The 21,641-nt window shown below is 48.4% G+C and overlaps 1 protein-coding gene across 9 annotated transcripts in view; it reads left to right on the forward strand.

Annotated features, from left to right (window-relative positions):
• Znf473 (zinc finger protein 473) overlaps positions 1 to 21,641 on the forward strand; it is a 33,322-nt gene extending 11,681 nt beyond the window's left edge. For 3 of the 9 annotated variants that reach the window (XM_033765906.1, XM_033765905.1, XM_033765907.1), the window contains 4 exons: positions 1,392 to 1,542; positions 3,890 to 3,979; positions 6,038 to 8,809; positions 9,567 to 11,014. In XM_033765906.1, the coding sequence (XP_033621797.1) occupies positions 1,392 to 1,542; positions 3,890 to 3,979; positions 6,038 to 8,412 (2,616 nt within the window). In that variant the 3' untranslated portion in view covers positions 8,413 to 8,809; positions 9,567 to 11,014. Of the gene's footprint in view, positions 1 to 1,391; positions 1,543 to 3,889; positions 3,980 to 6,037; positions 8,810 to 9,566; positions 11,018 to 11,041; positions 12,156 to 21,354 lie in introns of those variants that run through there. The other 6 variants (XM_010640676.3, XM_033765904.1, XM_033765903.1 and 3 more) reach the window with 6 other exon arrangements.

The following is a 21,641-nucleotide window of genomic DNA, read 5'->3' on the forward strand; positions in this document are numbered from 1 at the left end:
ATTGATAGATACAGATACACACACACACACACACACACACACACACACACACACACACACCAGTTTTTAAGAATATAGCCCAGGGGTAAGTCAAGAGAGACTAAGAAACTCAAGACCTAGGTTGTGGGTCCCATGGAGATGTTTCATCTACCCACAGAACTCCTTTAGAGTAAGGAACCTTCTGTCCCAGGGGGATACGAGAGATGCGTCTCCTTTGGGGTGTCCTCAAACAGCGATTCTCCGACCTGAGGGGGCGAAGGCCAGCTCCACTCTGGAGTCACCCTGGGGGGCCACCACATCCAATTGATCACCTTGGACCATATGAGCTAGCAAGACAACCAGCAAGGGACAGTTTTGAGCCAGACACTGAATGGTCACAGGGCACAGGGTGGAGAAAACTCTTGGGAGAGATGGAAAACCTGGTCATTTAGCAGCCTTTCAGCCACTTTCCATAGAACTTGTGATGAGATGAGATACATCAGCCACATTTCACCAAAGAGACAGGAATCTCGCTCAGAGAGGCCACTCACAGGGCAAGCTAGTGGGGCTCAGCCTCGGCCAAGACTAAAGAAATGGGGTTTTCATTCCTTTGTGGGCTGTGTACACAGGTGGGGATCTGGAAGGAACAGCGCAGAGGCCAGTGTTTCACCTAGAGATGGGATGGTGGGGCAGGCTTCACTTTTCTCAAGTATTTCAATTTCTGTTCTAACAATCAGTACATTTCAAGATGAAGAAAGTTGCCTTCACTACAAGCAGGACAGCAGACATGCACCTTCTGTGACCACATCATATCCTGCAGGGGACCTGGTGATGTGGGGTGTGGGCATGTATGTGCCCCCAGAAGCCGTACTCACTGGCATGGGCCTCCTTGGATTCTGACTCTGACAAAACTATAAAAACACCCTGGGAACATCAGACAAATGTGTATGCGGACTGAATGAGGTCCACGTGATCGGTGATGTGAAGGAGTTACTGTTAATACTGAAGTATTCTCAAGTAAACTCAGGTCACCCCTGGGTGCTGTGCCCATGGCAGTGAGTCACATGCATCTCTCTCCTTGTGTCTGTGTTTGAAATTTCTATGATAATGTAAATTAAGATCTTGAACCAACACTTACAAATCAAAGGGAATGAATGGATTTTAGGGCCAAGCAAACCTGGCTTTAAGTCCTACCTACCTGTGTGGCTATGGTTTGACACCGCCCCCCCCCCAAGAATTTTTTCTTGCTACAGAATGCCGGGCTTTCCTGGCTCTGACATATCAGAGTTTTGTGAACCTGAGAACAGGATGGCTTTGCCAAAGGCCTGGCAAACTGGGAGGGTGCTTCGATTAGGCTGTTGGGCTCTTCCCCACCTCACTCCCAAGTGACTGACAGTGTGTTACTGTTTCAGGACTTTGCGACACACAACACGGCCATGGATTTCACCTTGGAGGATTGGGAGCAGCTGGGACTGGACCGGGGGGACCTGTTCTGGGACACGGCACTGGACAACTATCAGAACCTCTTCCTGCTGAGTGAGTGTCACCCTGACTCAGGCCCAGGTACTGTACTTCTTGGGGATCACAGGTACTCTGTCAACCAAAAGATGAAATCTCCACTCCGAATCATCACTGCCCAGGCCTGTGTCTCTTAGCTGGTCGTCTCTGCCCTCCAGGAGACGTTAGCAGCATCTACAGACATTTAAGGTGGTTGTGCTGGGGATGGGGATGCTACTAGCATCTCATGGGTGGAGCCAGGGAGGTTGCCACACTTCACACAGCCAGCACCCAGCAATGGGGTGATCCATCCCCAAGTGTTCAGTAGTGCTGAGGCCAAGAGACCCTGGTCTGAACTGCAATCCCATTACACACACACACACACACACACACACACACACACACACACACACCATCAAAGGGCTGATCAGACTCAGACTCTTAGATACCTGTAAAGAGAAATGATGGGAATAAATAGAGATGGAGACAGTATTCAAGGTACAAGGGGACCGGGAGGAGCCTGCCTCTAGTTGACAGCAATTTCCGCACTTTGACCCACTTTTATTAGCAAGCAGGTGCTGGGGTAAGGGCAGTTTACATGGAACAGCAAGGTCAGTAAACGCGTAGCTAATTAATGGGGAACAGGTCCATACCCAGATGCCTGCATTCTTTGTATTGCCTTCAGCAGATGTCATCTTGCGGTAAGATCACTGTGAGTTTTCTTTGCACAGCCAGGAAGCCTGTGGTTTTCCATTAACTTCTCTTTCCCAAAGGAAGTTACACTGGCCTTGGACCCCGTAGGACCCAAGTTACACAACCTGGTCCCCAATTCTTTCATAGCTCCATCGTGTTCCGACCATTTAACTTCATCATTGGAGCGAGAGCTTCCTGTCTTCTTGTGAGTGGGGTCTTGTGACCTGGTTTATTCACTGCTTTGTGCCCGGTGCCTTCTGCACAGCTTCAACAAATGGTTCCTACGGGAATAAACGGTGCAGTGGCAGGCGCTGCTCCGTCACAGACCGCCCCACAAGGAGATTAGATTGTCTCTTTCGAATCATTCTGAAAGTGAGGTTCAAAGAGAGGAAGTTACTTTCCCGAGTTTGGCGGTCCCCACAGCTTGCCTAGGTGCGGTGCTTCACTGGAAGCATTTCTGAGACATGGCCTTTGGCGCTTGTGGCTGTGAACTGCTACAGTGAAAACACACAGAGCAGTCACTGCAGGGAGAGGGTGCAGGTGAACTTCAGGGAGGCCGGATCCAAACTTCCAGGATCCTCTCCAGAGTTACATGGGATTTGCTTAATTTCCCCCGAGGTGTGACTGTCCATACGAGAGCTCTCGAGAGCCTCCGGGACCAGGGGTTTATTGGAGGCCAGTCGTGTGGCCTGCTCTGTCTCACCAGCATTCCCCATTACTCTCGTAGAGTGAGCAGCGGCCCCAGCCCCTCAGCTTCCCATCCCCATCACTCACTTGTCCATTCCCATCTCCTACAGTTTTTTCTTTTCTAAGACATAGAAGAGTACTGTATTCCAACAGATGAAAAGACCAAAACGCGCCCTACTGTGGTATCTCGTATTTGATGGACTTTTGTCACATTGCAGCAGTTTTTCGCCGACATGCCTCCAGATGGTAGCAGCTTGGGGGGTGCTACAGCAGTGCCTTTTAGTAAGAGATCCATTGACCTGACTCTCCTGGACATACTTGTGTCTATACACAAGCGGTGTGTTAGTTTCCTACTGTTACTGTTACACATGCTGCAAACACAATGGCTTAACCCCTGTTTATCATGTCACAGTTCTGCAGAAGTTTGAAATGGGTAACTAACTGGGTAAGAGCGAAGTTGTCAGCATTTAGGCTGTGTTCCTCCTAGGAGCCCAAGGGGGAGACTCTTGCCCTGCCCTCTTCCTGCCCCTAGAGGCCGTCTGTGTTGCTCAAGACACAGCCTCTTCATTTTCCAACAAACTGGCTCTTTCTCCACTGTGCCGTGTATATCCCAGATGACGGCTTTCTGCCCCCTTCCTCAGGAGGTCGGTGGAGGGCAAGGCTCAGGTCCACTTGTGCTCTGGGAGCCTGCCGTCTTCCTTCGTAGGACCTGGCCCACAGAGGCCTCGGCTGTGTGGTCCATGATGAAGGGGTGAATCATGAGTGCCTGAGTATGTGGCAAGCTGCTTGTCCCCAAGAGCTGCCACAGGTTCTTTGTGACCCCAGTCCCAGCTGTCACGGCTCTCACCACCGAGACGGCGACTGACTAGGTCCCTCTTTTCCACCACTGGGCACCCTAAGTCCCAGAGGTGTCCTGGCAGGTGACCCCAGCGTTGCTTAGTGTAGCATCTGACCCATAAGGGCTGCGTGCAGGGAAAGCATCTGGATGACCTTCCCCATCATGGCTAATGATGATGCCATTCTCTCTCTACAGACCCCCCGAGACCTAGCCCAACATCCCATCCTGATGGTGAGGAAGAGTTGGAGGCCCTGATGAGAGGAAGCCTAGAAGCAGTGGGTCCTGGTGAGTGGAAGAAAGGGGCCTTTGGTGTATCCTCTACCCTTAGGACCTCTGCCTGAGGTCATGGCCGACTGAGTGTGTGTGCCTGATGTCTCATGTTTGGCCTCTGTTCTTCATTCTGCCACCCACTGGCTCCCATCCCTTTGTTCTGGGAAATGGAGATTTGACTAGATCCCAGTCCTCCTGGGCCTTCAGTATTGGCTGTCCCAGTGCCACTCCCACCCCCATTCTTCCCTTCCAGACTTACGAAGGGGAGGCCTTCCGCTCCCTGAGTCACTGTCCACCTCTGCCTGTGCCCTCTTTTACCTCCTTTCATATAGCTTGTCCTTACTTCCTGGGCCTGGGCACGGCAGATGCCCAGCTCTGGGAGTGACTCTCACCAGGCTGAATGCTGCCAACAGTATCTACTCTGCTGTCTCTCAGGCCAGACATCTGGGTCATCAGCTAGATGGTAGCCGTTCCTGCAGTATTAACCCCGGTTGCATTGTCACCAGGGGAAGAAAACAGAGGCAGATGTGTTGCCTAGGTGTGGGACACTCCTCTGTCATCATCAGTTTAGTGTTCTGAAGAGGAGAGGGTGTTGTACCAGAGACCACACCCACGTAGTCATCCTGCAGCCCTGCTCTTGCTCAGTACCTGAGCTCAGAAATGGGAGCCCTCTGCAGCCTTTTGCTCAGCGTTAGTGTTTCACAAGGGGAGCAGGCCCACACGCATGCTCCCTCAACCTCTGATCCTGATTTCTGTGTCTGGTTATTTCCAAGCATAGGCAGCCATGCTTTTACTATCAACCAAATCACATACACACACACACACACACACACACACGATGCCTCTCCGATAACGTATATATATAAAATCTCCTCTAGTATTGGCTGTCATGTTTTGTTGTCATCATTTACTCCCTGCTGCAATAGCATGCTTCTCTGGGGGGGTAGACCCTAGCTGATGCATCCTTATATCCATTTCCCATATCATGCCAGTTTGTGAGCGGGGTCTGCTGATGTGCTCTGTGTAGGGAGAACATCAGGAGCCAAGACCAGCAGCAGATGTGATAATGCAGGGCAAGTGGGGTGGTTTGGAAGGCTTTGATTTGCAAGTTTCACTTCCAGGCTAAGGCACTGAGCAGTCTCTGACATGCTCGGTGGATAGGCAGCCCAGAAACTGCAGAAGGAGCTAGGTGGTGGCACAAACCTGTAATCCCAGCACTCTGGAAGGCTGAGACAGGGAGATCACAAGTCTGAGCCAGTCTGCACAACAAAGTACCTTAGGGCTGGGATTGTAGCTCACTGGGAAGACCCTGAGTGGAATCCCTAGTACTGGGGGTAGGGGAGAGGACATGGACTCGGAGGCAGGTGATGCTGGTGCAAGAGGAAAGCGTGGGGAAGGGGAGATGAGAGGTATGGCGGGGAGTGGCCAGTGCAACTCATGTATGGTGAAGGAGTCCAGAGAATATACAACTTGTAGTTAGGAGGGTGAGTCAGATAGAGCAGATCTTGCTTTATTGATTACTTCGCTGTGGAAAAGGAGCTCACCAGCTGCTTAGGAAATGCTTGGTACTAACTGTAGTTCAGGGAACACTCGGTAAAACATTCACACCCTGCACAGCTTCTTTGCTACATCCTGATCTCCTACCTCACTAGCAGGCAAGTAGGTGTGAGGGTTATGGCCGAGGTTCTCCCTCTGTTGAATCCCTGCAGTTTCTCTGCTCCCCTCCCCCCACCCTCTCTCCATTAAGTTTATTGGTACATTCAAAGCAAACAATATAGTTACATTTATCATTGGGATCTTGTACCTTTACATGGTATGGCTTATTTCTTGTTTTTTCCCCATACCCTTGCCCTCCTGTCACCCCCTTCACCCTCTGTTACCCTCTTAACCCTTGTGAGAATGAGCTCTCCTCTGATGTCAGTTCCAGATGGGACACCGTTTGGGACTCCTTTTTCATCCCCTTGGCAGACAGGCAGACTCAAGACAGTCATTCCTGCCTTCTGTGTCTGTTCTCAGCCTACAACTCTCATCTCTCTAGGGAACAAGGGACATTTATACTCGCTTTTCTTTCAGACATGCCTGAGACCAAGAACGCCCCTCTGAAGCAGAATTTCTTGGAAGAGGGACTCTCCCAGGGGATTATGGAGGTGTTTTGCAAGGATGACCCTTGGAACTCCAGGCTTGAAGTCTGTGTAGATGAGAGCTGGTTAGGTAGTTTGCAGGAAGATCCAGAGAGTCTTCTAAAGTCTGTCATTGTCAACAATAAGGAAAGTACCACGGAATCCAGCAGTCACGAATTGGAGAGTGGTCTGAGTCCTTTCCTCCTTTCCACAGGAGAAGACTCTGTGATGCCTGTTACTGAAAAGAGCCTCGCATCAGCTGAGTCAAAGGAATATAGGTGCGCCTTTGCCTGCAACGCAGAGCAGAGGCAGCAGGATGCTGTCCAGGGAGAGGAGAAGCCATACAGATGCAGTGAGTGTGAAGACAGCTTCAGCCAAGGTAACCACCTTATCCAGCACTGGATCCCCCACGTGAGGGAAGAGCCATCGGCACATGAAGAGGACCAGGGAGAATTCTGTCTGACTTCTTACTTGGTCATGCATCCTGTGACCCACACAGGCCACATATGTAAGGAATGTGGGAAAACTTTCAGTCAGAATATTCACCTCCAGCAGCATCAAAAAATTCACACTAGAGAAATACCGTGTAAGAGTCAAGGTGGCAGCTGTACATCTAGTCATCGTGGAGAGCCTGTGAAGTGTCAGAAAACCACCGGAAGTGCTAAGTCCTTCAAATGTAACAAATGTGACATGACTTTCACCCAGGCCCTTCATCTTATTGGGCACCGGAAAACGCACACTCAGAAGCACTATGAGTGTGCCACGTGCCAGGCAGTCTTCACCTTGAGGAAACATTTCATGCAACATCAGAAAACTCATGCTGCAAAAACTACCTCTCAGTGTCCGGAGTGCGGAAAGACCTTCCGGCAGAGATTGTCACTCATCAAACACCAGGCTATTCATACCGGGGAGAAGCCTTACAAGTGTGATGAATGTGGGAAAACCTTCAGCCACACTTCCACCCTGAAGATTCACCAGAAGGTTCACAGCAGAGAGAGACCTTACAAATGCAGTGAGTGCGGGAAAGCCTTCTCCCGGAAAACTCACCTTCACGAACACCAGCAGATTCACACAGGCAGCAAACCCCACAAGTGTCTGGAGTGTGTCCGGAGTTTCAGCCGACCTTCACACCTGATCCGACACCAGGCCACTCATGCCACAGAGAGGCTCTTTGGATGTGCTGAATGCAAGCAGACCTTCGGTAATAAAGAGAACCTAGTGCAACACCAGAAAATCCACACCATCGAAGCCCCCTATGTGTGTCTAGAGTGTGGAGAACGCTTTGTTTCCAACTCAACCCTGAACTGCCACTTAAGTGTCCATGCCAAGGAAAAGCAAAGATTCAATGGGAGCAGGAAAGTTTTGGATCAGAGCCCAGGACAGACAGAGGACCCAAGGCGTGATGAGAAATACTTTAAGTGTAACAAATGTGGAAAAGCTTTTAACCACAACAGATACCTCACTCAGCACAAGAAGATTCACACCAGGGAACAGGTCTTTGAGTGCAACCAGTGTGAAGAAGCCTTCAGCCAGAGGACACAGCTCCTCTGCCATCAGAGAATGCACTCTGGGAAGAGGCCTCATGAATGTGGTGAGGATGGGGAAGTTGTCCCCAGCGCCTCCCTCACCGGACATCAGCCTTCCCAAAGTGAACACCCCTTTAAATGTAACGAATGTGGCAACACCTTCAGCCAAAACACTCACCTCTCGGAACATCAGTTAATTCACACTGCAAAGAAGCTCTTCAAATGTAATGAGTGTGACCGGGTCTTCACACAGAGTAACTACCTTGTTCAGCACCAGAAAGCTCATGTCACAAAAAAGCACTTTTTGTGTAGCGAATGTGGGAAAATGTTTCATCAGAGCTCATGCTTTTCTAAGCACCTGAGAACTCACTCGGGAGAGAGGCCCTTTGAATGTGGCGACTGCGGGAAAGCCTTTGGCATGAATGCTGAACTCATCCGACACCGGAGAGTTCACACTGGAGAGAAGCCTTACCTTTGTCAGGATTGTGGGAAAGCCTTCAGCCAGAGCTCGTGCCTTTCTATTCACCGGAGAGTTCACACTGGGGAGAAGCCCTATGTGTGTAGCAAATGTGGGAAAGCCTTCACCCAGAGAGCTAATCTAACTCAACATGAGAGGATTCACACTGGGGAGAAGCCTTACTCCTGCGGTGTGTGTGGCAAAACCTTTGGCTTCAGTGCCCATCTTACTCAGCACCAGAGAAGTCACACCCAGGAGAAACCTTACCAGTGTCAACATTGTCAGAAAGTCTTCAAGTGCTTTTTCACTCTCGTCAGACACCAACGACTTCATGCTCGAAAATAATAGCAGCAATCGTTTCTGTAGCCCTTAGGTAGCAACAGAGTCCCAGGCATCCAAACATTCCTCTGAGGTCGTATTTGAAGCCAGCACATTGCAAGCTTCCTTCTCCAGCTTAAGTCTATCAAGGAAGATCGATTAGAAAGCTTGCACATGAGTTTTATTAAAACAAAAGCAGAGAAGCTGTGTAACATTGAGATTCAGAGGTAGACTGGATCCAGCCCACCTAAGTTGTATGCCACCTGTCATCTGCCATCTTAAGTGGCCTTGGGGAAGTCCTAAAAGATCTTTGGGCCTCAGTGTCCTAAAATCTGTAAAATGAGTATATTAGTCACCTACCTCAGTTCAGCACTTGTGAGCATTGAATAGATACCAAGCACTTAGAACCAACGCCTAACACATAGTAAGTACTCACCTAGTGTGAGCTATGAACATGTTAGATATACTTTTTATATTAAAAGAGAGCTAGTGATCTATTTACCTCATTTGATGTTCTCCAGATTATGCACAGCTTTTAAGTCTTTTTTCAAGGTTTGCTTTTTGGTACTGGGGATTAAACTCAGGTTCTTGCGCTTGTGAAGCAGGCAGCTGAACCACTGAGCTAAATCCCCGGCCCAATTTTTGTGTTTTTGTTTGTTCTGTTTTGTTTTTTGGTACTGGGATCCAACTTGGGTCCTTACACTTGCAAGGCAAGTAGCAGAACCACTGAGCTAAATCCCAGTGCATTGGTCTTTCAGTTTTGTTTGGTTTTTTTGGTGCTGGGACTCAAACTTGGGACCTTGCACTTGAGAGGCAGGTGGCAGAACAAAAACAGGTTTTTTTTGTGTTGTTTTTGTTTTTGGTACCAGGGATCGAACTCAGGACTTTGTGCTTGCAAGGCCGGCAACAGAACCACTCAGCTGAATCTGTGTCCCCAAGTTTTTATTTAGTACCTTATTCTTTTCCTGTGTGTGTGTGTATCGTACTGGGGAATGCACACACCGCCCTTTTAACTGTTTTGAGACAGGGCCTTAGTAAAACTCTTAATTTGCCCAGGCTGGGCTTGAATTTGTAATCGTGCCTCAGCCTCCCAGAGTGCGGGGACTGTGGGCACGCATCACCTTACTCTGTCTACATGTTCAGCCTTTCCCTTTCCTTCATCTCTGCTCTATTCTTAACAGTTGAACAGAAAGCCAAGCGGAGCATGGGAACGCCTCATCTCGGAAGGCTGAAACTTTGAGCCGACCTCGCGGACCGCTCACAGGACCCCCGCGCTTGTTCACACGCCTCCTTTCATGCTCCTCCAGGTCGGCAATTGCTTATGCAGCAGGGGACCAAATGTGTCCGGGGGAGTTAATGGTACTGCAAGTGGGATTCATGAGTGGGTTCTGCTAACGGGGCCGTTAGGAAAGCTGTGTTGGATATTGCTACGTGAAACAGGACGCTGAAGACATGGCTGGTGGTGAGAATTGGTGCCTGAAGGTGATGACAGAGCTGTTCGCCCTTTATCCAGTGTAAATGCTCTGTGAGGCTCCAGGAGAAGGGATACTGATAGGGTAACCCTGGCTCTGAAAGCTGGCCTCGGGAAGGGAAGTGACTCATTTCCTAGAGGAGCTGTCCGTTGGCAGTGAACACCTTTACAGTGCCGCTTCCCTCACATCCAGGAAGTGTGGAGTTACTGAGGATTGTTGGCAAGGAGCCATGAGGAGATAACCCTTCCCATTGTGGCCCTGGGTTCACCTTGGTCGCGCCTGACCCAGCCATGTGACCAACTCCTCGAGTTCCTTGTCAGCTGTGGCTTTTTGTGCCCTACGCACTGAAGTGGCCCGGTCACATTGACTGAAGCAACAGAATCTCACAAAAATGTTGGATTCAGACCCAGTATGTTCCGTATTTGGGATGCTCTACATTCTTGGGCTTTTGAGTTCTGGTTTCTGTAGTTGAAGGGGGAACCTGTTAAGTACCCGGTGAGTCCACGTGACAGTGCTGAGCGTGTTGGTTCTCAGGTGCCTGGTTGTATCTACACTGGGAGGTGGGCGTGTTTTATCTGAAAGGGGTCTACCGAGTGTGGGCAGGGCAGAAACACGTTGATGAGAAGTGTATTCAACGGTTTTGACGCCACTGATAGGGATCAGAAACCTTAGGCAGCGAGGGATGTAGCTTAGTGGCGCTGCACCTGCCCGGCAAGCACAAAGTCCCGTGTGTGATCCTTGTTGGAAGTTGGTCTCTGTTACCTGTGTCGTGGTCTGCAGTGTGACGCCTGCCTTGTGTGTATATCAGCTGGCTCTCGGATTAAAGTTTTGAGTCTTAAAATAGTGATGCCTCCTCTCATTCTGGTGCCACATACTCGGCCACGGCGGGGCACGCATAGTCCCTGGCTGCCAGGCATTCACACGCCAGTGGGGAAGACAGAATAGGCTGTGGAGCGTGAGGGTGCCCTACATCAAACTGCTGAAGCAAGTGACTAGACGTGGTAGCATATACACAAGTTTCACCGTTCCGGTGGCTGAAGTCCGGCCTCGAGGTCTGTCAGATCCATTGTCTGGCACGGCCGACTCTGGGCTCATAGACGGCACCTTCCTGCTGTGCTGTCACGTGGTGGAATGACCAAGGGGGCTCTGAGTTCTCTCATTGGTGTACTCATTCCGTTCACCAGGGCGCTCACATCAATCCCCACCGCGGCTTAGGTTTCAGAATACATTGGAAGCGAAGGCGCTCGAACCACAGCAAAGCGAGTGATGACGTGAAGTAAGTGCTAAGGAAAACCCTGAGGAGGTCACTTCGCCAGAGATGCAGAAGTGACTAGCAGGGTAGATGGCTGCAACCAGATGCAAGCCGGGGGGACAGCCCAGGCGAAGGGACGGGGTGGGGGGCTGGTGCATTTGGAAAAGAGCGAGGAGGCCCAGTCTGGTTGGGGCAGAGTGGGCAATAGTGAGACCCTGTCAGGGGCCTGGGGTGAGGCCTTGCAAGGCCCAAACAGCGCTTGAAAGGTGCTGAGAGCACTGCGCTGTAGGTCCCTACAGCTGGGCCCGAGGGCCTCTGGCAGATGAGGCAGGGCTGCAAGTGAACAGGCACCTTGTTGCTCCCTCCCATGGGTGCCGCCGGGCCCCATGGGAAGAGAACAAGCAGCAAGCTGCCGTGGTGGAGCAAGGTGTGGCCAAGAAGAGGACGCGCCTCCCTCCCCCTGCATTGGCCATAAAACCATCAAGCGTGATGTTCTGCAGACCTTAGTCTCTCTCCCTGTTCCTTTCGGGAACTCGCCTCACCTCCCCTACCCTTCCCTTACCACTAGTACTGTAAATAAACAGCTACCAGGCAGTCCTTTTCTCCCATCAGGAGGAGGGCTCCACCTGGCCTCAGCTTTTTGTGATCTGTCTTTCCTTCATCCCCCACCGTTCTCCCTCTGAGGGACTTCAGGCTGTGCCGGCCGCGTGGCAGAAGGGTTTTGGCATTTCCTGGGGGTGCTGCTGAACAGCTCTGGGTGGGTGCAAAGGTGATGTGATGAGCCGTACTTTCTAGGACTCCTCTGCTGTGTTGAGAGGACTGTAGGGGGAGTGGAGACAGAAGTGGGCAGAGGAGGGTCGGGCATAGTGGCGCACGCCTATAATCCCAGCATTCAGGAGGCTGAGGCAGGAGGATCACCCTGAGTTCAAGGCCAGCCTGAACTACAGAGTGAGACCCTGTCTCAAACAGGGCAGAGGAGTGTGACCGAAGCATCGTTGGGGTGAGGAGTGGTGTGAGTCTATGTGAGGGAATGTGTGGTGGGATAGGGGGTGAAGTGTTGTCTTTCAGGAAGGAGCCAGTGGGCACCTTGTCACCTTGAAGGGAGACCCTGCCAGAAAACCAGTGTGCAACAAGGACACAGAGCTTGGAGAAAGGGGGGACACTGCTGAGAGGTCATTGGAGCACCTGGACCCACACGTTCTGGAGGTTAAATTTCTAAATTATATTGGATAATAAATTCCCTTTCCGGTGCCCCACCTGCCCAGCAAGCCCAAGGTCCTGAGTTCAATTCCGGGTACTGGAAAAAAAAAATCACTTTCTCCCATAAGCAAGCATGATGTTCTTGACTGACAGTAAATTATATCCTAACTGGGTGTAGTGGCACACGTCTTAGTCCCACCACTTGGGAGGCTGAGGCAGGAGGATTGCAAGTTCAAACCCAGCCTGAGCACCTCAACCGCTTAGTGAGAACTTGTCCCAAAAACACAAAGCAAAAGAGGCTGAAATGTAGTTCCAGTCCTGAATTCAGTCCCTAATACTTAAAAAAAAAAAAAGTTGTTTTTTTTTAAAATCTCATCAGTGTACTTGAAATTCACTTTATAGACATTTTTACATGTGTGTCAAATGTCTACCGATGCAAAAGAAAATAGAGACAACCTAAATGTCCATTAATGGGCATCTGTTAAATAAACCCTAGTTATGCAGCTGTATAAAATGTCTTGCATGACAGGTACAACACCTGTGTATTTTGTACTGTCATGGGAAATGCCCACCTTATGGCAGATACAGTAACTGCTAAAGGCATGTGCGTGTGTTTATGCCATATGTAAGTATACATATTGCATATGTGTATAATTCATAGAAACAAAAGACTCCTATTGATGGAAAAAGCTAAGATTTTTGGGATGCAGATGCACAGGGTGTCATAGCTTTCTTCACTTTTACATTGTCATTTTGCTCCACCATGAAAGAAATCCCAGGAGGTCAGAAAGAAAAACTGGGCAAAGGCTTTAAACCCTGGTAACATGAGCGAGGGCTGGTGAGACGGCCTGGACAGGGTGTCACCTGACACAACTGTGGACACAGCCACTGGCAAGGAGCACAGGGTCGTAGACACGCTGTCCCACTGACCCAGAACCTCACTGCCGGGAGTTTTGCCTGGCACATGATCGGGTGCTCATCCTTGCTGTGCCATGTGCCACATTATAAGTCAGTAATTTTGCCGGGTTCAATCCCCAGCACCACAAATGGGTAAAAGAAGAGCTGGCGACATAGTTTTTGTTTTTGTTTTGGGGGTACCGGCGATTGAACTTGGGTCCTTGCGCTTGCAAGCCAGGCCTCCGAACCACTGAGCTAAATCCCCAGCCCCTTGGTGACATAGTTAATGTAAAGGTCCTGCCTCGATCCCCAGGACTGCAAACATAAAAAAATGAAAAATTAGAACTAGAATGTCCAAGAAGGAGCTTAATAGGCTAGCTGAAAACATATCAACGACGTGAAACTGAAAAAGTCAGGTTATTGAAGACTACTTAATGACACGTTTGATGATTGACATTGGTGAGTGTAAAAATGAGTGCATCGGTGGCCCTCAGTCTCACCCTGTGACAGGTAGAGGATGTTCTGCTCCTTTGGAAAGAAATTGGCAAAATGTTTGAGGTCTTTTATGGATTTTATATTTTTCATTCAAAAATTGTGACAATTAAACATACGGATACAGGCTAAAAACAACTGGAAATAAAAACACCCCAAAATGATTACTAAGTCTCTGAGCTGAGGGAATATAGGGAATTGGTTTTTTACTTCGATCTTCTCTGCACTTTCGAATTATTATTTTACCAAAAATTGTTATTATTAAAAGTACACATAAAATGTAATATGTTATAAAGATAGGATAAAAATGTCATTTGGGGCATGAATAAATACAGTGTTTATGAGCAGGACACTCAGTGGGGATAATAGCTTTGTAAACCATAAATCCTGGAAATATAAGCAGAATTAAGAGGCCATAGGGCTAGGGATTCAGCTCAGTGGTGCTGCTGCCTGTCTCTGAAGTGCGAGGTCCCAAGTTTGATCCCCAGTACCAAAAATAAAACAACAAAAAAAAAGCCGTAAAAATGTAAGCTTTGGGCTAGGGATTTGGCTCAGTGGTTTTGCTGCCTGCCTTGTAAGCACAAGGGTCTTGAGTTCAATCCCCGGTACCACCACAAAAAAAAAAAAAAGCAAGCTTTGTAGCTTTTGTACATAAGGAGGGGAAGGGACTTGATGGAAGGAATGGGATAAAATAGAATAATATTTAAGATTTATTAATAATAAATGTAAGGGGCCGGGGACTTAGCTCAGTGGTTCGATGGCCTGCCTTGCAAGCGCAAGGACCCGAGTTCAATCCCCGGTACCAAAAAATAATAATAATAATAAATGTAAGCTGGGCTGGGGATTAAGCTCAGTGGCACCATACCTGCCTCACAAGTGCAAGGTCCTAAGTTTGATCCCTGGTACAAAACAAAATAAAACATTTTTTTTAGCTTTGAAACCTGTTTAAAACAATTTCAAACTTTTAAATATGTAGCTTATTTATGGAAACTAAAATGGTCTAGCATTTGTTTAGTGGCTCATATTTGAGATTTTAACGGGTTAATCTTTACAGTTGTGGGGTTTTTTCTTGCACATCCAGGGTCCAATGTAAGGATCAATCAGTTTAAAAATCTCATACAGCTGTTCTTGTTAAAGACACCAGATGAGGAAGTATCCCCTTTAGATGACCCCGTATGCACACCACCATCTGGGAGTACTGTAGAGCTGGGGAAATACAGGAGGGAGGCCCCCAAAACAAGGAGACAGGGCCGGGGATTTGGCTCAGTGGTTCCACTGCCTGCCTCACAAGCACAAGGACCTGAGTTCGATCCCAGTACCAAAAAAAAAGAACCTGGTGATAAAATGTGCCCTCTTCCCTTCAGGAAGAAAAGACACGACCTCGCGCATGGTGCTAGTGTTCCTTTCTGGGTGTTACCTAGTCTTACAACAAATAGATTATTGAAAGGTCTTTTAAGCACCTGGATCCATCTGTTCTTGAAGGCAAAAGTTTTCCTAGGACTCTAGTGTTAATCAAGACTGGAATGAACCTGTTGACAAATGATGAGCAGAACATGGCGGTTTGTTACACAGTCAAGGTGTGCAGTCATCTTGAACTGACTGGTACGCCTGGTGCCCAGCGCAAAGACTCTGAACGTCATTGCAGACAGACATTTCCCCTCTTGTGAGGTCTCTGATGTTCAGTAAGGTTGGAACTCCAGCTGAAACCCTCTTCCCATTCTTTATGTACATAGTGTTTGCCACCAGTGTGAAGCTTCTGATACATTTGTAGGGCTTCTCTCCAGTGTGAATACTTTGGTGTTGAGTCAAGTGGATGCTGTGATTAAAGGACTTCTCACATTCCTTGAAGTCATAGGGTTTCTTTGGTGGGTGGGTGTTTTGTTTTGTTTTTTTGGCACCAGGGATCAAACTCGGGTCCTTGCACTTTCAAGGCAGGCAGTGGAACCACTGAGCTAAATCCCCAGCCCCATAGGGTTTCTTACCAGTATGAACTATCTGATGTTGAGTAAGGGAAGAATTGTGGCTGAAGGTTTTCCCACACTGCTTACATTTAAAAGGTTTCCCACCAGCGTGAATCTTCTGGTGCTCAACGAGGTGGGTGCTCAGGCTGAAGGCTTTCCCACACTCATGGCACTCACAGGGCTTCTTATGAGTGTGACTCCTCTGGTGTTGAATGAGGTGGGAAATCGGTATGGGCCTTCCCACAAACTTGACGCTCATAGGGCTTTGCTCCAGTGTAAGTCCTCTGCTGGCATGTGCGGGAAGAATTCTGGCTGAAGGTCTTCCCACACTTCATACATTTGTAGGGCTTCTCACCAGTGTGGGTTGTCTGGTGTTGAATGAAGGGTGAGGTGTGACCAAAAGCCTTCCCACAGTCCTTGCAAGCACAGGGCTTTTCCCTCATGTGAATGCTCAGGTGCCTCCTAAGGTGGGAAATCTGTGTGTAAGCCTTCCCACACTCACGACACTTGTAGAGCTTCTCACCAGTGTGAATTTTCTGATGCGTAGTCAGGGAAGAGCTATGGCTAAAGGATTTGCCACAGTCCAAGCTCTCATAGGGCTTTTCTCCAGTGTAAACTCTCTGGTGCTGAGTCAAGGAGCGGCTGTGGCTTAACGTTTTCCCACACTCGTTACATTTGTAGGGTTTCTCTCCATGTGGATGATCTGGTGCTGGGTCAGGGAAGAAGTGTGACAGAAGGCCTTGCCACACTCACTGCATTTGTGGGGCTTCTCATCCATGTGGATTTTCTGTTGGTGGGTGAGGTGGGAGACCTGCGAATAGAACTTCCCACACTGGTCACATTTGTAGGGTTTCTACCCCAGTGTGGGTCCTCTTGTGCTTGGTCAGTGAGGAGCTCTGAGTAAATGTCATGCCACACTCACAGCAGGTGTAGGGCTTCTCCCCAGTGTGGATGATATGGTGCTAAATTTGGAAGTCCTAAAATCCTGGCTGTGGAAACCTAATGACAAAATCAACCCAAACAAATAAAAAGTTTTATGACCACAGACATTCATGATAGCATTATCCAATATTAATCAAAGCTTAAAATTACATCAGAATGGCAACACAACAAAAGCTAAATAAGAGATATAATTGAATGTAACATTTTCTTGCAGTGTTGGGGATCAAACCCAGGGGTTATCTATCACTGAGCTACATCCTTAGCCTTTGTTAAAATTCTGAGATAGGGTCTTGCTAAGTTGCCTTGGCAGGACTCAAACTTGCCATCCTCCTGCCTCCATCTCCTCAGTGCTGGAATACAGGTGTTGAATCACCACCCCAGGCTGAAAATATCTTTTGACTTGAACATCAGGGGATCTACTGAATAAACAGCAATGCATTTATCCATTTATCCTACCCACGAAATGTCATCAAGCCATGATATCATTATTACATGATAATATTACAAAAGAATATTAGAAAACAAAAATGCCAGTTACATACCTTCCTGTTTATAAAGATGTAAGCAATATGTGTGCGTAGGAGGAAAAGCGAGGTAGACCACTGCCAAAATGAGAAAACAACAGCTGCCACTTACTGATGACATCTAGAAGCTTTATTAGCTTATTTACCTGGCACAGACACCCTATGAAGGGGCCACTGCTCTCTCCGTCCTACACACAAAGACACCGAGGCAGAGGATGCATGAAATCTGTCCTAGGTCCCAGAGTTATCAAAGAAGACAGAGGCAGGATTTGAGTTCAGGCCCAGCTCACTCCATTTTACTACCGTCAGGATCACCCTGTCCTTTTCCCCTCTGCTGTGATAATCAGAGTGCTCCAAACAGGGGCTGCTCTGTGGGACGGGGTTCTGGAGCCTAGGCTTAGCTAATTTGTGACAGATGTGATTTCACTGCTGTCTGCTTATTTGAGTTCAGGCCCAGCTCACTCCATTTTACTACCGTCAGGATCACCCTGTCCTTTTCCCCTGTGCTGTGATAATCAGAGTGCTCCAAACGGGCTGCTCTGTGGGATGGGGTTCTGGAGCCTAGGCTTAGCTAATTTGTGACAGATGTGATTTCACTGCTGTCTGCCAGGGTCCCCAACCCCTGAACCATGATCTGTGGCTGTTAGGAACTGGGCCACACAGAAGGAGGTGAGCAGGTGAGCAAGTGAGGTTTCATCGGGGTTTAAAACCACTCCCCATCAGTTGCATCGCTACCCAAGCTCTGCTTCCTGTTAGATCAGCAAGGACATGAGATTCTCACAGGAGCTTGGACCCTACTGTGAACTGCACATGCAAGGGATTTCAGTTGTACACTCCTTAGGAGAATCTAATCCCTGATGATCTGAGGGGGAGCTGAGGCAGTGATGCTAGCACCAGGGAGTGGCTGCAAATAACAAGTATTTCAGTTGCACAGCTGGTGGCTCTGAGTCATAATCCAAAGCTTACTTTAGTCTGTGCATGGTCTTCCCTCTCACCACTTTGGTCCACCCCTTTCCTGCACTGCCCACTTGTCTCAGTCACTGCTTTGGGAAGCTCACAGCTAACCATAGCTAAAATGGATTAAAAAAAAAAAAAGCACACACATCATTAGGAGAGCTTCTTTGAAAAGGATGAATAGACCCAGTGATGAGGAAGCAGGAGACCTGCATGGTCTTCCCTCTCACCACTTTGGTCCACCCCTTTCCTGCACTGCCCACTTGTCTCAGTCAGTGCTTTGGGAAGCTCACAGCTAACCATAGCTAAAATGGATTAAAAAAAAAAAAAAGCACACACATCATTAGGAGAGCCTCTTTGAAAAGGATGAATAGACCCAGTGATGAGGAAGCAGAAGACTCTAAGACTGCCACTAAAGAGAGCTACATTTAAAAGAAAATATCAAGAGTCCTGGTTAAGGGCTGGGGAGTTAGCTCAGTGGTTCCACCACCTGCCTTGCAAGTTCAAGGTCCCAAGTTCAATCCCTGGAAGGAAAAAAAAAAAAGGGTCCTGCTTGAATTATGGGTATAATTCAATACAACAGTGACTCCCAGTACCGAAGTCCACTTTGTGGAGGCACTGGCTGGCCAAGAAGCCATGAAACCTTCAAAACAACTTTCCCACATGGAGACCAAGCACCCAATATTAAAGACAAGGTTTTGGTGCTTTTTCAAAATGAAAAAAAAAGTAAACATGAAGAATACTGAAGGCCACCACTTCACCAAACAAGTCTGCACTGAGAGCATCATTCTTACTGGCCAACAGCATTGCTAAAACTAAGAGGCCTTTACTACTGGTGAAGAGTCGCTCTTGTCTGCTGCTAAGGACATCTGCTGTGAACTATCTCAGCGTTCAGGAGTTTGAGCGTTACTTTTGCTTCCATTTCCAACGTCCTGTTTTTGTGCAGCAGGGTTTCCTGTAATGACAGCAACCAAAATGAAATCACGGAGTAGCCTGGACATGAGCGACACACTTTGGGTGTCACTGTCTCCCGTCAAACCTAGATGGTACCATCGCACTGAGGAAAACAAGTTCAGGGCTCTCATCGACTCTGCGATATGCGGTCATATGATTATTTCATTATATATTACAATGCAATAGTAAAGAGTACAGTGAATGTAACGCACTTGAGCCATCCTGAAACCATCCCTTCGCATCTATGGAAAAAAACTGTCTTCCACAAAACCAGTTCTTAATGCCGATAAAATTGGGGTTACGGCGGCATTAAGCTCTTACTGGCTAATGCGGCCATCTCTGCAGGTCTCCCCGTGGCTTCAATTCGATGCGGAATACAAGTCAATTATTTCCTTTGCAGATACAGCACTCATTGACTCCGGGACCCCGTAACAAGGGCAGCATAGCGAAGTCATTAATCCTGCTCACTGAGGCCTCTCTGTGCCTCAGTTCCTCCCTCTTCGTCGGGTTATGAGATCTGAAAGATGGATGGAAGTAAAGCCGCCGTAACAGTACACAGCAGACAGAAAACGCCAGAGATATCTTTGCTAGCACTAGAAACAGTCGTGCCACCGCGTGATTCCGCCGTTCACTCTGCCCTTCCTCACTTGTGGAAAACGCCTACTTGGCTTCAGCCTCTGCCGTCGGAAAATCTGCTCCCATTCCCAGCCAGCCCGGCTGCAAGTGGCAACTCCCTCCCTGGGTTCCCACAGGAACACTCGAGCGTCCGCGCTGATACGGTGATAACTGCTGTGTTGTAATTCTTTAATAAGTGTCTGTCTCCGCCGCGCCAGCCCGCGCTCATCGGGGGCTCCCATCACACTGTAATTTTCGCATGGTGTAATTGTCCGTTTACAGAACACTTAGCCCAGACCATTTCCAAGAAGCTAAGGGAGCGTCTGGACCAGTCGCACAAAGATATTAAACAAAAACACTGCTCACCGCTACCCAAACAAAAAGCACCTTTGGGTCCCGAAGCGCACCTAAGAAGCGAAGATTCGCAGTTGCATCGGCGGTAGCCACGCCCCTGCCCGTCACGTGACATCGGCGTGCAAATGCGCTCGGAGGGCCGTTGCCATGGCGACTAGCGACCCTTGTCTACAGTCACGGCCACGGCTGCTGGAGGATCCAGGTAGTGGGAAAGAGGAGGCAGTACTGGGTCAGAGACGAAATGGCCCCGACTTCGGGAGCTAGTTCTTTCGTTCTTTTCCGGTATTACGGGAAGGAAAAGAGCTGCCAACGCCGCGTGGGGAAGTGCGCCTGCGCAGGTTGAGTTTAGAAACTACCATTCCCAGAGTTCTCTGCTGGGGGAGCCGGCTGCCTCTTCAAAAACCGAGACGCTCCAGGCGCGCTCGGCTGCGCATCTAGAAAGACTGGTGTCTTGGCAACAGATAGGGGCTGAAACAGGGAAGTCTAGGTTTTAGCCAATCGAAAGTCGTGTTTACAAAACACTCTCCTACGGTTTACAAACCGGAGGCCAGTTTCTATGGCAACAGAAGCTTGAGCGGGCTCGAAGGATTTTGCAAAATATAATTAGGGAGTCGAGGAGAGGACAGCAACATTTAAAACTCTGCTCATTTCTCGTCAATATAAAATTTACAACCAACGCACAGCCCCACAACTTCCCGTCATCTCAGAGATAGCAAGGCGTATTTTGAAATCCAATAGCTGCCAACATTGGTTAGAAATTTTACAAACAAGTTTGAATGTCCGTGTTATCTTGAAAAATGTGAAGATTTGAAAACACCAGGGCTCTTTTGCGAAGATCACTGTTCGATGGAGCTGAGTGTTTTAATTCCTGTCACAATGAATGAAAACTTTAGGTTGTTCACCTAGACCCATAAGATATTTAAGGTCTTATTTCCAGATATTGGTAAAACCTACCAAACTCTTGTCGCCTGGCGTGTAGTGTCTTGGTGTATGGATCATTTTTTTAGCCCCCTCTCCCTCCGTTTACTGTCTGGTCTAAGCCGATACTAAATCTTCCACTAAATTCAGCTTTTTCTCTTCTCTGCCCATCTCCTCATACACGATCTGAATGCTCAATTCGATAGGGATAGTTCTGCTGGCAAGTTGAAAAATAGAATCATCTCATGTTATCCTGTCTACGTGGTCCCTATTTTGGTTCATCGAGGAGCAAAATTTCCATTTACTTGAAAATATATTCGAATCTATTCGGATACACACAAAGATTCAGAGTTCGGATCGAGAGGGAAACTTGCGTCCGCACCCCACCCCCGCTGTTCCTCTTCTGTATAACCACCGTACACTCTCTCTTTTAGGTCAGTGTCTTCTCACAAGAGGAATGGCCGTCCCTTGAAACCCTCATGAAAGGTCGTCCTGCTGATATGAATGACTTCAATCTTAAATTAGGATAATTGGTTTCTACAGATGAAGATCTGGTCTCCACCCTTCAGGAGCACCTGGTTGTTAGCAAAACTGCTGGACATCAACTGAGGGGAGGGTTCCCAGGAAACTGACAAGAGACGTTGAAGAATTTATCACAGATTTTATTAAACTTATTTTCTTTTCCCCTTACAAGCTCCAAAGCCACAGGCCTATCGCAGCA

Source organism: Fukomys damarensis, unplaced genomic scaffold, assembly GCF_012274545.1.
Source record: "Fukomys damarensis isolate Sample0158 unplaced genomic scaffold, DMR_v1.0_HiC HiC_scaffold_19, whole genome shotgun sequence".
Lineage (NCBI taxonomy): Eukaryota > Metazoa > Chordata > Mammalia > Rodentia > Bathyergidae > Fukomys > Fukomys damarensis.